Source organism: Ambystoma mexicanum, chromosome 1q, assembly GCF_040938575.1.
Source record: "Ambystoma mexicanum isolate Mex_15411 chromosome 1q, UKY_AmexF1_1, whole genome shotgun sequence".
NCBI classification, from domain to species: domain Eukaryota; kingdom Metazoa; phylum Chordata; class Amphibia; order Caudata; family Ambystomatidae; genus Ambystoma; species Ambystoma mexicanum.
The window spans coordinates 206,033,884-206,046,980 of record NC_090922.1 but is presented as its reverse complement, the minus strand read 5'-3'; the positions used below and the strand labels follow the sequence as shown (position 1 = coordinate 206,046,980).

Sequence of the window (13,097 nt, the reverse complement as noted above, 5' to 3'; positions counted from 1 at the left end):
ACTGAAGACCGTAATGCTAACCTGTTCTTTCTTGCCTTTATAGGTGTTGCTGAAGACTGGATTCAGGATGGTAAGCCTTTTTCCTTAGGCCCAGGATCAGATGCAGAAGACACGATGAGCGTTCTGCTGCAGAGGATGCAGAATAACGCAAAGCAAGATTCATCCATCGGTGTGGTTTAAATAGCCTCCTGTAGTGCTTAGGTGTCTCCTTCCACAGCCACGCCTAGGTAAGAAAAGAGTTCCTGCTTTCCAGAAGAGTTCCAGTGTTCTGAATCTAGGGAGTGGCTCCTGCCCCACCCAACAGGAAAAGTAGTTCCAAACAGAAGAGGATCAGAGGCTCAACTGGCAGGCAAGTAAGCAGCATGGTCTGCTGCAGGTAAGTCCACCCAAGCATTATGAGCCCGGCGCTTCCAGCGCTGGGACTGGGCATATTTATGAGCCTGGTGCCACTGGCGCCAGGACTTGGTCCAAAAGGTCCCAATTGGGACTGGTTGGCACTCGGAACCTGGGTTATGGATCTGCTTCCAAGGGAGTTGGGAAAACCCTGACCTTTTGGAAGCAGAGATCATGACAGGCATCCGCCCTCTTGTCGTCCGGTAGGAAGTCCAGCAGGGGAGCCAGTTTGTACCATAGCTCCCTGTCGTAGCGGGCCACGATAGCCAAGGCGTTGGCCGCTTTAATCGTCGTCGCTGCAGACGAGATGACCCTGCGTCCCATAGCGTCCAATTTCTTTCCCTCGCCGTCCGGTGGGGAAGTCGATGTGGAGGCCGCACCCCCCCCGCTTTCTTCCTGGCCGCCGCGGAGACGCCCGGAGGCACAGGGGGGCCGCGTCCGGGACCCGGTACTTCTTTTCGTACCGGTCTCTTCTAGCTGGCGTCGTGGAAGGGTTCTTGAGAAGGGCGAGGCCCTCATCCCAAATGTCGTCCAGTAGAGGCACCGCGAGGACCGTCTTCCTCTTGGCCTCGCGCCGTTGATAAAGGAATCCTTCCTTTTTCTTCTCCTCAGGGCAGAGTTGGAAAAGCTCGGATGCCCTGGCGATCATGGAGTGGAACGATCCAATCTCGTCGGGCGGAGAGGCCCTGGTGGGAGGTGACGACGGGAGGTCCTCGTCGTATACCTCGTCGTCCGTACCCGTCGCTGCAGTGTCAGTCCCCGTATCATCCCCTCGGGTGGACGGGGAGGAGGGCTGGACGGGTCGCGACGGCTGAAAAGGAGGTGGAGGGTGAATCCTTCTTTTCTTGGGAGGGGGAACACCCGAAGGTCCCGGTTCAGGATCCCCCGACGGGAGAGGCTCCTCCGTCGGCAACGGTAGTCTCGTCCTTATCTCTGAGCATAAGGACTGTATAGCCAACAAAATGGCCGCCGAGTTGTCTTGCGGCGCTGGCAGAGGGGAATCCGACGGGCGATCAGGGGCCCCGTCGGCACCCTCGACGCTGTCGTCGTCACCTGCGTCGGGATCCATCCCGACGGGCCGGTCTTCATCCACGCCAAGGCCGTGGCTTAAGACCTCGATCAGCTCTTCTTCTGAAGCCGAATCTACGACGACGCCCTGCCCCCCCTTTTTCTTCCCCGCCGGGGATTTCACGGGGGTCCTATCGATGGGCACAAAAGAGGACTCCCTCCGAGGTGGCAGGGAGACTCTGAGCCCCGAGGTCGCCACCACTGGTGTAGCCTCCACAGGCTGATCCAGGGCCGCCGCGACAGTATCGATAGAGGGCTTGGCCGGATGGATTAAGGCCTTCACCACCTTAGGTGCGCTCACTGCCTTATCCTTGAGGGGGGGGGGACACTGCCTCGCTCCCCCTCCCCCGGACTCGCGGTGCTTGGCCTTGTGTTGGACCCCCGTCGCCGGGGCGTCCTCAAAGGTCTTAGAAGACCGCTCGGATTTCTTCCTCTTCTTCTCACCTGACGGGCGTCTTGTCCTCATGTAAGCAGTAGAGACAAAAGGAGTGTTCGTCCTCCTTAAAGACGTTCTGCAGCTGGCATCCAGGGCAGACCCTGAACAGCTTTCCGGGCGTCGAGCTTCCCTTCTCCTGGGCCATGTCCGGGCCTGAGAAGCTTCTGGAGTCCTCCAAACGTAGCTCGACGAAATCTTCACCCTTGAGGGGCGCAGACGAATCCGACACGGGTCCCCGTTGATCGGATGGAGTCGGTGGAGCTTGAGGCTCTTTTGACCGGAAAAAACGAAGTTTTGAGAAAAAAACGTGAAAAATAGCACTAACGCTCGAGAGCAATAGCACGAGGATCCCAACACATGAACGTGCGGTAAAAATCTGAAGATGGCTGCCAGAGGCGGTGCTTAGGTAGAGGGCAGTCATTGGCTGTGGTCAGTATGACGCAGAGACCAGTGATTGGTTATTACTACGAAAGACAGATCAGAAACGAAACTGATACTGGTTTTTTCTTTACCGAGGATTCCCAGCCTGACAACGGGGAATATTCATGAGCATGTTAATCCATGCCAGACCCCATGCTGGAGAACGTTATAAAACTGTTTAGAAAACATATTAGGTTTAAACTTCCTTCAACAGCATGTTCTCTTATACGCAAGTGCTACATTTGTTCCACTCGATTGTCTGACACGCTCTGGTCAGCTTTATTCAATTTCGCTCCTTCGCGAGTGAAAAGCAACTGGTTACAGATGCCCACCTGCACTGCCTGAAGGCACTTAATAGCTTCAGAGGCACCAGTTGTATCTTATAGGTCTCTCCCAATGAATATTGTTGGGCCATGGGTTAGGCTCAAAAGATCAACGGCCGAAAGCTTACAATGGGTCCCCGCCATCTTGGGAGAAGGCATTCCCAAAATGGTAGTTTCCAGACTCAACAGATGCTTCCTTGCAGCTATTTGCTGGTTTACCCTTTCTATGCCCATCTGCTGTTCATAGCCGAGCCGTTCGTGAGCCTTCAAATGGTCTTTCTCTGGAAGTACTTGTGCTAACAGGTTCCTGAGTACGCTAGCCTCCAGAAGGTTTAGAAATCTGCTTTTCCATTAATCACTGTGTACTCCTTAGCCCCCGTCCGCAGACCGCTCCACTAATAACTTGTTTTTCCTCTGCAATTTCCCTGCTAAGGTATTGGTCCAGGGTATTGGTGCTACCTTGAAAAAGAGGCTGGGAATGGGAAAGAGGTTCAAAGAAAATCATGTACACTACTTCCAGGGTTTGTGTTTAGGGACCACTCCAGGCTCCCACAGTCTCCGGAACCCACTCCCCTTGCCAAAGACATTGGATAATTTTGAAATCCTTTCACTCATTTCCTAAACCCTCTTGTAATCACAGTTTGCATTTTTAACCCCTCATTCATCACCCGTGTGCCCTATAATAATGTTAGATTATGATAATGGATAATAACTTGCTTTTTTTTTCAAAACACTTATTTAACATACTGTGGGAAACCGCAAATGCATAAACACAGTATTCACAATTCAAGAAGACATGATGATGGAGTCTCACAGATAACACATGTGGTGCATAGTAAAGACAGCTCAACAACTCAACACCGACCCGCCCCATATGCGCATACAACCCTTTCACCTCCCAAACCCAAACAGTGTTACAGCAGCGAGAAGTGCAAATAAGCAGAGGTTTAGCCACCATTGCAGGGTTTCTCTCTGCAAAATCAAATAATGGCTTCCAAACTGTAACCTATTTGCCATATAATCCTTCACACAAAGCTGTAATAATGTTTGCGACAAGAATGTCCCACATTTTTACCCACCACATCGGAACCACTCAGCCATCAACAGACTTCCAATTTCGGGCAATAGTCAGCTTTGCAGCTAGGAGCAGATGTCCAATTAGAGTGGCCATGGGGCCCATCAGGGGGAATGACCCAGCACTAGTTACACCCAGCACTACCGCCCCGGGGATCCAGAGGAAGGGACAACCCTGTGATGTCATTAATTTTAGAAAGCACCTCCTGCCAGAAGAGACCCACCTTCCCACACGTCCACACCATATGAAAAAGGGAACCCAGAGCAGCACACCCACGCCAACTATTAGCAGAGTAATCAGTGGACATGTGATGCAGCCTGTCCAGCGTGAGGTACCATCTGTAGCAGAATTTATAGGAACATTCCCTATCGGTAACCCACCTGGAGGATTTAAGCATTCGTGGCCAAATTTGCAACCACGCCTCATCCTCTATTGGCTCCCCCAGATCGGCTTCCCAATCAACCATATAAGGCAAGTGCACAAATCGGCCCCCAGTATCCAGCAGCTTATATAACTTTGAGACCCGACCACGCAAAGACCCCCTGCCACCTTGTAACGTCGGCTCAAGGGCATTCAGTACCACTGTAAAACATAGCAACAAGCAAATGTTACCATTGTCAAATTTATTGGTACTCAATGTCTTCCTATGATACATACCAGATCATTCCATTAATACTCCCCTTGCCCTGAACCCCATGCTTTTAATGAAATGCTGAAAGTCTCTCTGCTGGCCAATATCCAGCAACCTGTACTTTCAGTCCCCTTTCCCTGGGAGTCTCAAGATGATCTTTAACACCAAATCTTTACATTATCCCTCTATATGACCATTTAATTGACTCTCAGATAATATATAGGCCGATTCATGGAATTAATGTGCGCCGAAAATTTCGGCGAAAACGTGCGATTCGCAGTGAAAGAGCGAAAATCGCAGTGCAAGTGCGATTATCGCACAGAAAACAGCGCACATCTATTCATGGAAGTCCGTGCACGCGCAAAATATGGGATGTGCGCTGAAATAGTGCGCGGCGCACGCTGGCGCACAGGTCATCGAGCGCCGTGCGATAAGGCCACAGCGAATTCGCACATAGCGCGGCGCACATAACAAAAGTAGGCGTAACACGGGGCGTTACACGCAGAATGGGGAACAACTCGTGAAAATGTGGGCGTCATGGGGGAAGTACAGGAGGCAAGTGCACGGAACGCCCACACGCTCACCTACAACACATATTCATGGAATGGAATAGGGAAAAACAGCGCACGGCCAAAGACGCGTACAGGCCCATACATGTCCGCCACACGAAAGCAGGCGGTAGCGTCCCTGTGCAGGCAAAAAATGTGCGCCAAAGTTCTACACGCGCGAGATGCGTGTATTTCAGGGGTGCGTGAGAAGTTCCACACGCGATTGGCCTGTGCGCGTGTATTTCAGGGGTGCGCGAGAAGTTCCACACGCGATTGGCCTGTGCGCGTGTATTTCAGGGGTGTGCGAGAAGTTCCACACGCGATTGGCCTGTGCGCGTGTATTTCAGGGGTGCGCGAGAAGTTTCACACGCGATTGGCCTGTGCGTGTGTATTTCAGAGGTGCGCGAGAATTTCCACACGCGATTGGCCTGGGCGCGTGTATTTCAGGGGTGCGCGAGAAGTTCCACACGCAATCGGGCCTGGGGGAACATGTGGTGTATTTCAGAGGTGCGCAAGAAGTTCCACATGCGATCGGGCCTGAGGGAGCGTGTGCGTGTATTTCAGAGATGCGCGAGAAGTTCCACACGCGATTGGCCTGGGCACGTGTATTTCAGGGGCTCACGGGTGTTTTACACGCGATCGGGCCTGGGGGAGCGGGGTACGTGTATTTCAGGGGCTCGCGGGTGGTTTTACACGCGATCGGGCCTGGGGGAGCGGGGTACGTGTATTTCAGGGGTTCGCGGGTGGTTTTACACGCGATCAGGCCTGGGGGAGCGGGGTGCGTGTATTTCAGTGGCTCGCGGGTGGTTTTACATGCGATCGGGCCTGAGGGAGCGGGGTACGTGTATTTCAGGGGCTCGCGGGTGGTTTTACACGCGATCGGGCCTGGGGGAGCAGGGTACCACTCACCGTCTGCCTTGCGTGTAGAAGAACGCGTAGCCAACACCCACCCGCTGTGAAGTAATAGCGTGTGAACCCCAAAGCCTGCAAAACACACGCACCGCACCGCACCCCACGAAAAGCAACACCCGTGCGCGATACGTCACAGACGTGCATACGCGCTAAGGGCCTTTGGTCCAATGGAATCGCGTATGCGTGCTTACGCGCTAAGGGCCTTTCCTCAATTTACACGCTGACGTGCAGAATTTTCACGTGCAAAATCACTCCGTATCAAGCTGGCCACGCGTAAGCACACGGAAGACCACGCTCCTGCCCAAAAGGCCGAATTACTGCCCCCCAGAACCCCGAGCAGCCTCCCACGAGCCATCTGCTGCTGCCTGCCTGCTGCCACCGTGCCCTGCCATTTGGTGCCTGCACATCAGCCATCTGCAGGGGTCCAGTTGCTGTGTCCACCCCTGCTGGAACAGAACACTCCCGACTGGGATACCATCACTCCACAGCCCAGCCCCAGGACCCAGTTGCCCACCCATGCCTGCCTCGGGGGTCGCCATGTCGGGGCAAACCCGATCCGAGACCACTGGCGACCCCCAGCCAGAGGGGCAGAGGGCCACCAGCTTCAGTCAGAAGGAAGTTGGTGTCCTGGTGGAGCTTGTCCTGGGGCATTATGATGCCCTCTTCGGATCACCACCCGCCGACAAGGAAGGAAGGGACAGGATCTGGGACGACTTTGTGGTTGCCATCAACGAGGAGGGGGTGGCAACCCGCAACATCAAGCAAGTCAAGAAGCGCTGGGAGGACTTCAGGTCCAGGACCCTCAAAGGCCCGGCGCCTCGTGGAGGGGGGCCGGGGCAGCATGAGTACCATCCAGCTGAGGGTCCTGGAACGCGTACGCCCAGCGCTCCATGCCCAGATCCTTGAGAGGCAGACCCATCTTGAGTCGAGCGGTAAGTGGCCAAGCATTGCTGTGTGAGACAGGGCATGTTGCAGTGTGATGGTTGTCTGATACTTGCCTGTATGTGCGACATAGGCCATGTACACGTGTGTGTGTGCAGGGACATCATGGTCATGCATGTGAGACCAGTAATGTGTGAAGCACACGGTTGGTGTATGTGTTTAAATGCAACATGGGGAGCCCTATGCGGAATGGACACATGAGAGCATGCCAGTCTCTGTTCCTGGACATGGGTGGGGGTGAGGGATGTGTGCTGATGCCATGTACATGTATGGTGTCCATGTCTGTGTTTCTGACCTGCGTGTCTGACTTGTGAATGCCATGGGTGCATGACACATGTCTGTGACAATGTTCAGAATCACTGATGCAGCCTAGTTATCCTTGCATCCACTGTGTCTGGGGTGTACGAGTCCAGATGGATGAAAGTACGTTGAAGTGTGTGCATGTGATAGGCATGACCCATGATGCATGTGAGTCCAAAAACAACATTGTATGCTTCAAGAGTGCCTTGGACATGTTTGCTTATGTCCATAGCATGCGCCATGCCCGTTACTGCATGTGTTTTGCCTGCACTGACCCATGTGTTGTGGAGGGACATGATGGAAGTGATCTTTGACAGTGCCACTCATCTGCTGTTGCTTCCTGTCTAGGGGACCATTGTACAGTACCCTGATGCCTGTGTTCTATGTCTCCCTCTACACAGCGCAAAGTGAAGAAGAGGGCGGCTGCAGCGGAAGGGGTGGGTGAGCCCCCACAGGGGCTTGCAACGGCGGAAGACGGTGTGGAGCCATCCAGGTTGGTGGTTTCCACAGAGGAGGAGGCCGCTACTGAGCCGCACATGGGGCCTGGTGGGGGCATCCCTGCTGGTGCAAGTGGTGCAGTCCAGGGGCAGGAGGCAGCACAGGTCGCTGTGGAGGTGCCTGCGCATGTCACTGTCCCTGACACTGTGACTGCACCACCATGCACCAGCAGGGATGCCCCATCCCAGGCCCGTCCGCAGGTAGGGGGGGGATGTCCATGTCATCTGACTCCCCTCCACCTGCGGACGAGGGGACCCCTGGCCGTATGGAGAAGGTCCTAATTGGTGTCGCGTTGCGCACGGCTGTCATTCGTGATGAGGTGCGTGCTTCCCGGGGGGAGCACGCACGTCATCACGAAGAGCACCGTGGCAACGTGGCCCAGTTGGGAGCGGTCATGGTCGGGGGTCTCGTACATGTGTCGGGTACTCTGGCGACCCTCTCCTCCTCTGTGGAGGCTATGCGCCAGTCGTACTCCATGCCGTCTTCCGGCCCAGATGCCACCAGGGCCCCTGTGGACCTGCCCCGACCAATGCAGCAACCTCGGTGGGGATCCCATCCCTGCCATAGTCGGGAGTCGGAGGTCCAGCAGGGGTGGACACACCAGCAACTGGACCCCAGCAGATGGAGGATGTGACGTCATCATTGGGCAGGGCACGGGCACGACGGCGTCGGTGGATTCCATCAGCCTGGATGCCGTCGTGCTGGCACAGGCAGTTGCGTAGGAGGCAGCAGCAGGCTCGACGTGGGAGGCATCATGGCTCGGGGCCATCAACATCAGGGGTGCAGGCATCGGCCGGAGGGCAGGAGAACCCTGGAATGGGAGTGGCCTCTGTGTGGGAGCAGTTGGGCCAGCAGATAGGTGCGGAGCAGCAGCGGGCAGAGGAGGAACGGCTCACAATGGTCAGGGCGGAGAACTCCATGCGGAGGGCACTGAGGCGGGCTGAGTGCCTCGAGGGTCTTCGCAGGAAGTTGGAGCTGGACACTGCATTATCCCTGCAGGACCTCGGGGCCAGGGAACATGCCCGCCTCCAAGCCATTGAACAGGAGTTCGATGATGCCCTGGCCCATGACAACAACCAGTGAGCCGTCGGACTAGCCCACTGCCCTTGTAAATAGTTATGTAGTTAGTGTTAGGTTTCCTTTGCTTTTTTATTTATTTTGGACCTTTTGGACAAAGGGCCACATTTTTGTATATAGTTTTTATTTATTAGGTAGTGTTGTTAGATAGGTTTCATTTCTTTTGTTGGGATCATGGACCCTGGCTTGTTCATCTGTACATAGTTCACTGTTGGATTTTCTTTTTATTTTACAATTTACCCATGGAGCAATGGCTTTTGATTATTATTTTCCATAGGATTTTCTTTTGTGGACTGTGACTTTGGACACCATTCCTTTGGATTATGATTTTTGGTTTTGCATTTTTTCACTGACATGCTTCTTTTTATTTTTTTACATTCCCATTTCTGTTTGTTTATTTTTCATTCAATTTATGTTTTCTTTAATACATATTTCTTGATCAAACTTCAATGTGTAGTATCATCTCATTGGTTTCATGCATATCATGATATGGGTTTTGAGATTCACTGACACCCATTGGGTGTATGTGAGGGACATGTGTTCGTTTCCAAAGTTGCAATTGGTGTTCTATCATGTTATTGCCATTTCTAAGTTGGTGGATGCAATACTCAGGTGGGTGTTCTGCATTTGGAGGCTGACCATAGGGACCAGGGATCTAGATTGTGATGACATGTTGGCTGGGGAACATGAGTTGGGGCCTGCTGGCAGGTGCCCCACAGTGCTGGGGGGTGGGGGTGCAGGGGAACATGAGTTGGGGCCTGGTGGAGGGTGCACCACAGTGCTGGGGGGTGGGGGTGATGGGAGACATGAGTTGAACATGAGTGGGGGCCTGATGGCAGGTGCCCCACAGTGCCGGGGGGTGGGGGTGCAGGGGAACATGAGTTGGGGCCTGGTGGAGGGTGCACCACAGTGCTGGGGGGGGGGTGCAGGGGAACATGAGTTGGGTGCCTGGTGGAGGGTGCCCCACAGTGCTGGGGGGTGGGGGTGCAGGGGACGAGTGGGAGTGCAGGCTAGTCCCCCGCGGTGTGGGCTGCCTGCAGGGGCCGTGGAGGTTGTGGAGCGAACACCTGGGAGGACCCACACGGCCAATTCACGTGTAGTACTCCACGGAACCCCTGAAATACACGTACCCTGCTGATGTCACGTGTGAAACTTCCCACGCACCCCAAGATACACGTAGCCAGGACATTCACGTGTGGAACTTCCAGCGCACCCCTGGAATACACGTACCCTGCTGATATCGTGTGTGAAACTTCCTGCGCACCTCTGAAATACACGCACACGCTCCCCCAGGCCCGATCGCGTGTGGAACTTCTCGCGCACCCCTGAAATACCCGCACGCAGCCCATTCGCGTGTGAAACTTCCCGCGCACCCCTGAAATACCGGCACCCAGCCCAATCGCGTGTGGAACTTACACACGCACCCCCGAAATACACGCGCCCATCACGATCGCGTGTAGAACTTCACGCGCACCCCCAAAATAAACACGCCCAGCAGGATCGCGTGTAGAACTTCTCGCGCACCTCCGAAATACACGCGCCCAGCACGATCGCGTGTGGAACTTCTCGCGCACCCCCGAAATACACGCGCCCAGCACGTTCGCGTGTGAAACTTCTCGCGCACCTCTGAAATACACGCACACGCTCCCCCCAGGCCCGATCGCGTGTGAGACTTCTCGCGCACCCCTGAAATACACGCAGATGCTCCCCCAGGCCAGATCGCGTGTGAAACTTCTCGCGCACGCGTGTTCCCGAAACCCGTAATACACGTTCCCCGCTTTGCGTTTGCTGTTTGCCAGTCCGGTAAACTGGTACAGGGTTGGCGCAGCCCTTTGCGATGGTTTTGCGATCTTGATGGCTTTTCCTCACACAAGGGCGTTCTTGGGGGCGTAACTGGCGCTGCTGCACGGGCGCTGCGCCACGTCTGCTTTTGGAGGCGAGAATCCATGAATATGCTGTGCTCGGAAATTGATTTTAATCGCACGCGGCTGGCGCAGACATTCGCACGCGCACGCTGTGCGCCAGCCGCGTGCAACACTTTTGTGCGAATTTCCATGAATTACCCTGATAATCTTCCCAGTGCCTTTCACAAGCCACTCGCTCTGATCACATCTCCGCCATGACCTGTTTTCCTAACCCCGTTTCCATCCTGACATCAAAATCTGTGAAGGGATTAAAGGGGTAATCCAAACTCCACGAGCCTAAACCCCTTGTTGTTTTCCATCATACAAAATGACTGAGTCCCAATGTTGATAGTAAGAAATGTGTATGCAAAATCATGCACTACCATCACCCCAGTAACTATTAGATGATTTAATGGAGCATACTGTCATTTTATGCTTGCACCCTGCTCAAGCAAGAAATACAGAACTTGTATAACCAGTGATTCTTAACCTATGCATCATTACCACAACCTGGATGGTAGAAGGCTGGGTTTGGATCACCTAGTGGGACAACATCAAATAAATATAAGGGTCAGAAACTTATTAATTTTGCAAATGGTAGAAGCATATTGACCACTGAGTAGAACTGAGGTTAATTAGGGAAAATAGCATCTTGTCAATGAAAAGTTTAAGAAAGTCTGCTCTAAGAAGCAAATGTGAACTGAAGACTTGCCTTTCAGCTGGTGGATTAGGAGACCGATAGAAGTAGTTCTTCTGTGACCCGCTGCTCACCTGGACTGACAGAGGCCCAACCCTCTGTCCCAGAGCCCAGAACCGTATGTATTCATACTGGTCCAGGTTGACATGAACCTGGGGTGAACAAGAGGGGAAAAGTATGCATTATGACAACCACATCCCACTAAACCATTTCCTCCAAAACAAGCACTAGCAAGGCCAATTTATTTAGCCTGGTATAGTGAAACACTGACATGTTATGGAACACCATTAGGCTGCTGGTATAACCCACATTCAGGCAGTAAGTTAATGTTACTCACCGTAGTGACTACTAGCCCAAAGTACTTGTTCCTCCATAGTCAAGAGATGTTTCATCCCTTTGGGATGAGAAAGGAGCATGTTGCAAAGCATCATTCTATACAAATTTAACTAGGTGTGCCAGCGCACATGCATGGCCAGCCCTGTCTGGATCCTATCTTGCACATGCTCCCAGCACTGATCACCAATCCATTGTATTTTTACTGTACATAAAAGGAAGGAACTATTCAAGAGGATAGAAGGTGGGCTGTATGGAGGAAAGCTAAGTCTCTATGGTGAGTAACTTTTTTAAATTACTCCTATATCACATCCTCTTCCCTCCATACTTGTGGGAGATTAACAATCTCCTAAAACTGAGCAGCATATGCGGCTGTAATAGGGAAGACCAAAAACATTCTGGACGACCGACTGGCCTAAAATCGCATCAGCCTTCGACTTAAAATCCAGCAAGTGATGGTTACAGAGAGAGAGTGAGAGGTAACCCATTTGGCCTTCCTGCAGATATCCTATAAAAGTACGTCTTTGGAAGTTTGTAATAACATGTTCTGCTTCAATTTAATGTGCATGCAGGCCTTTAAAAGAGGGATGTCTTGACAACCTTTAAGCTTCCAAAAAACAGCACTCTATCCAACAGACAATAGTTGCTTTGGCTGAAGCAGAGTCAGAGAAAAGCTCACAAAGGTCACAAAAAGTGAATCTAGAAACACAAACGTGTTTGTTACACTCCAGATAGAACATCCGTGCCTTAGACAGATCCAAAGACTGGCAAACCCATTCCTCCTTAGAGGAAGGGTCCTCGAAAAAATGAAAGGGAAATGGCCTAGTTAACAAGTAAAGAAAGTTAGGTTAGTGTGAATGTGATGCTGGAAATGCATCAGAGGGACAGGGCCTCTGAATCCTTGTCCTTTACTGCTTTTTATCGTGTGTTCTGTCATGTTTTCTGCCCAGGAGTCCATGTGGGACTCCTGGCAGTGCAGCTCTCTCTTTTGGTTTGATGAACAGACCCATGGATACCCTTATGGCACCCATGGGTAGGGGAACAACCCTGTACCCCTAGTGTATGTTTTTGGGCACCTGTGGGTAGCCCACAGAGCAGGTTATGGGCTGGTGGCAGCTCCATGCTGAATTTGACAGGTGCTCTGGGTGTCCTACATTTTGGGATACCCCGGCCCTGCCATTGGGATCAGTTGTTTCCTGATGGGAAACAAGATGGCCCCTGTGGCCTCTTGCTTTCTATTGCCTGTTACCTTGTTTCCCAAAGTCCTGGGAAGCCCTGACTCTGTCCCTTCCCCCTGACTGGCTGTTGGGTGGAAGTTCCATATATGGTGTTGTTGTGAAGGCCCAGCTAGACTGACTGGAGCCTTCCCAGTGACTGTATGTTGTGGGTACCTCCTGTGGGTGGGACCTGGGTGAATGGAGTGTGTGACCAATATACACTCCTTGTTGTGGTTGTCTGGTTTCTGGCATGAGAGACAAAGACTGAGACAGCCCTGCCCGAAACTGGCCTGAATGCAGTGTGTAGTGTTGAATGGCTGGGT

General features: G+C 52.8%; 1 protein-coding gene across 3 annotated transcripts in view; it reads right to left on the bottom strand.

Moving 5' to 3' along the window:
- The window catches only part of TMEM143 (transmembrane protein 143), a 549,762-nt gene that overhangs the window by 220,997 nt on the left and 315,668 nt on the right, over positions 1–13,097 (bottom strand). For all 3 annotated transcript variants that reach the window (XM_069637349.1, XM_069637346.1, XM_069637350.1), the window contains exon 5: positions 11,240–11,376. In XM_069637349.1, coding sequence (XP_069493450.1) covers positions 11,240–11,376 — 137 coding nt within the window. The remainder of the gene's footprint in view (positions 1–11,239; positions 11,377–13,097) is intronic.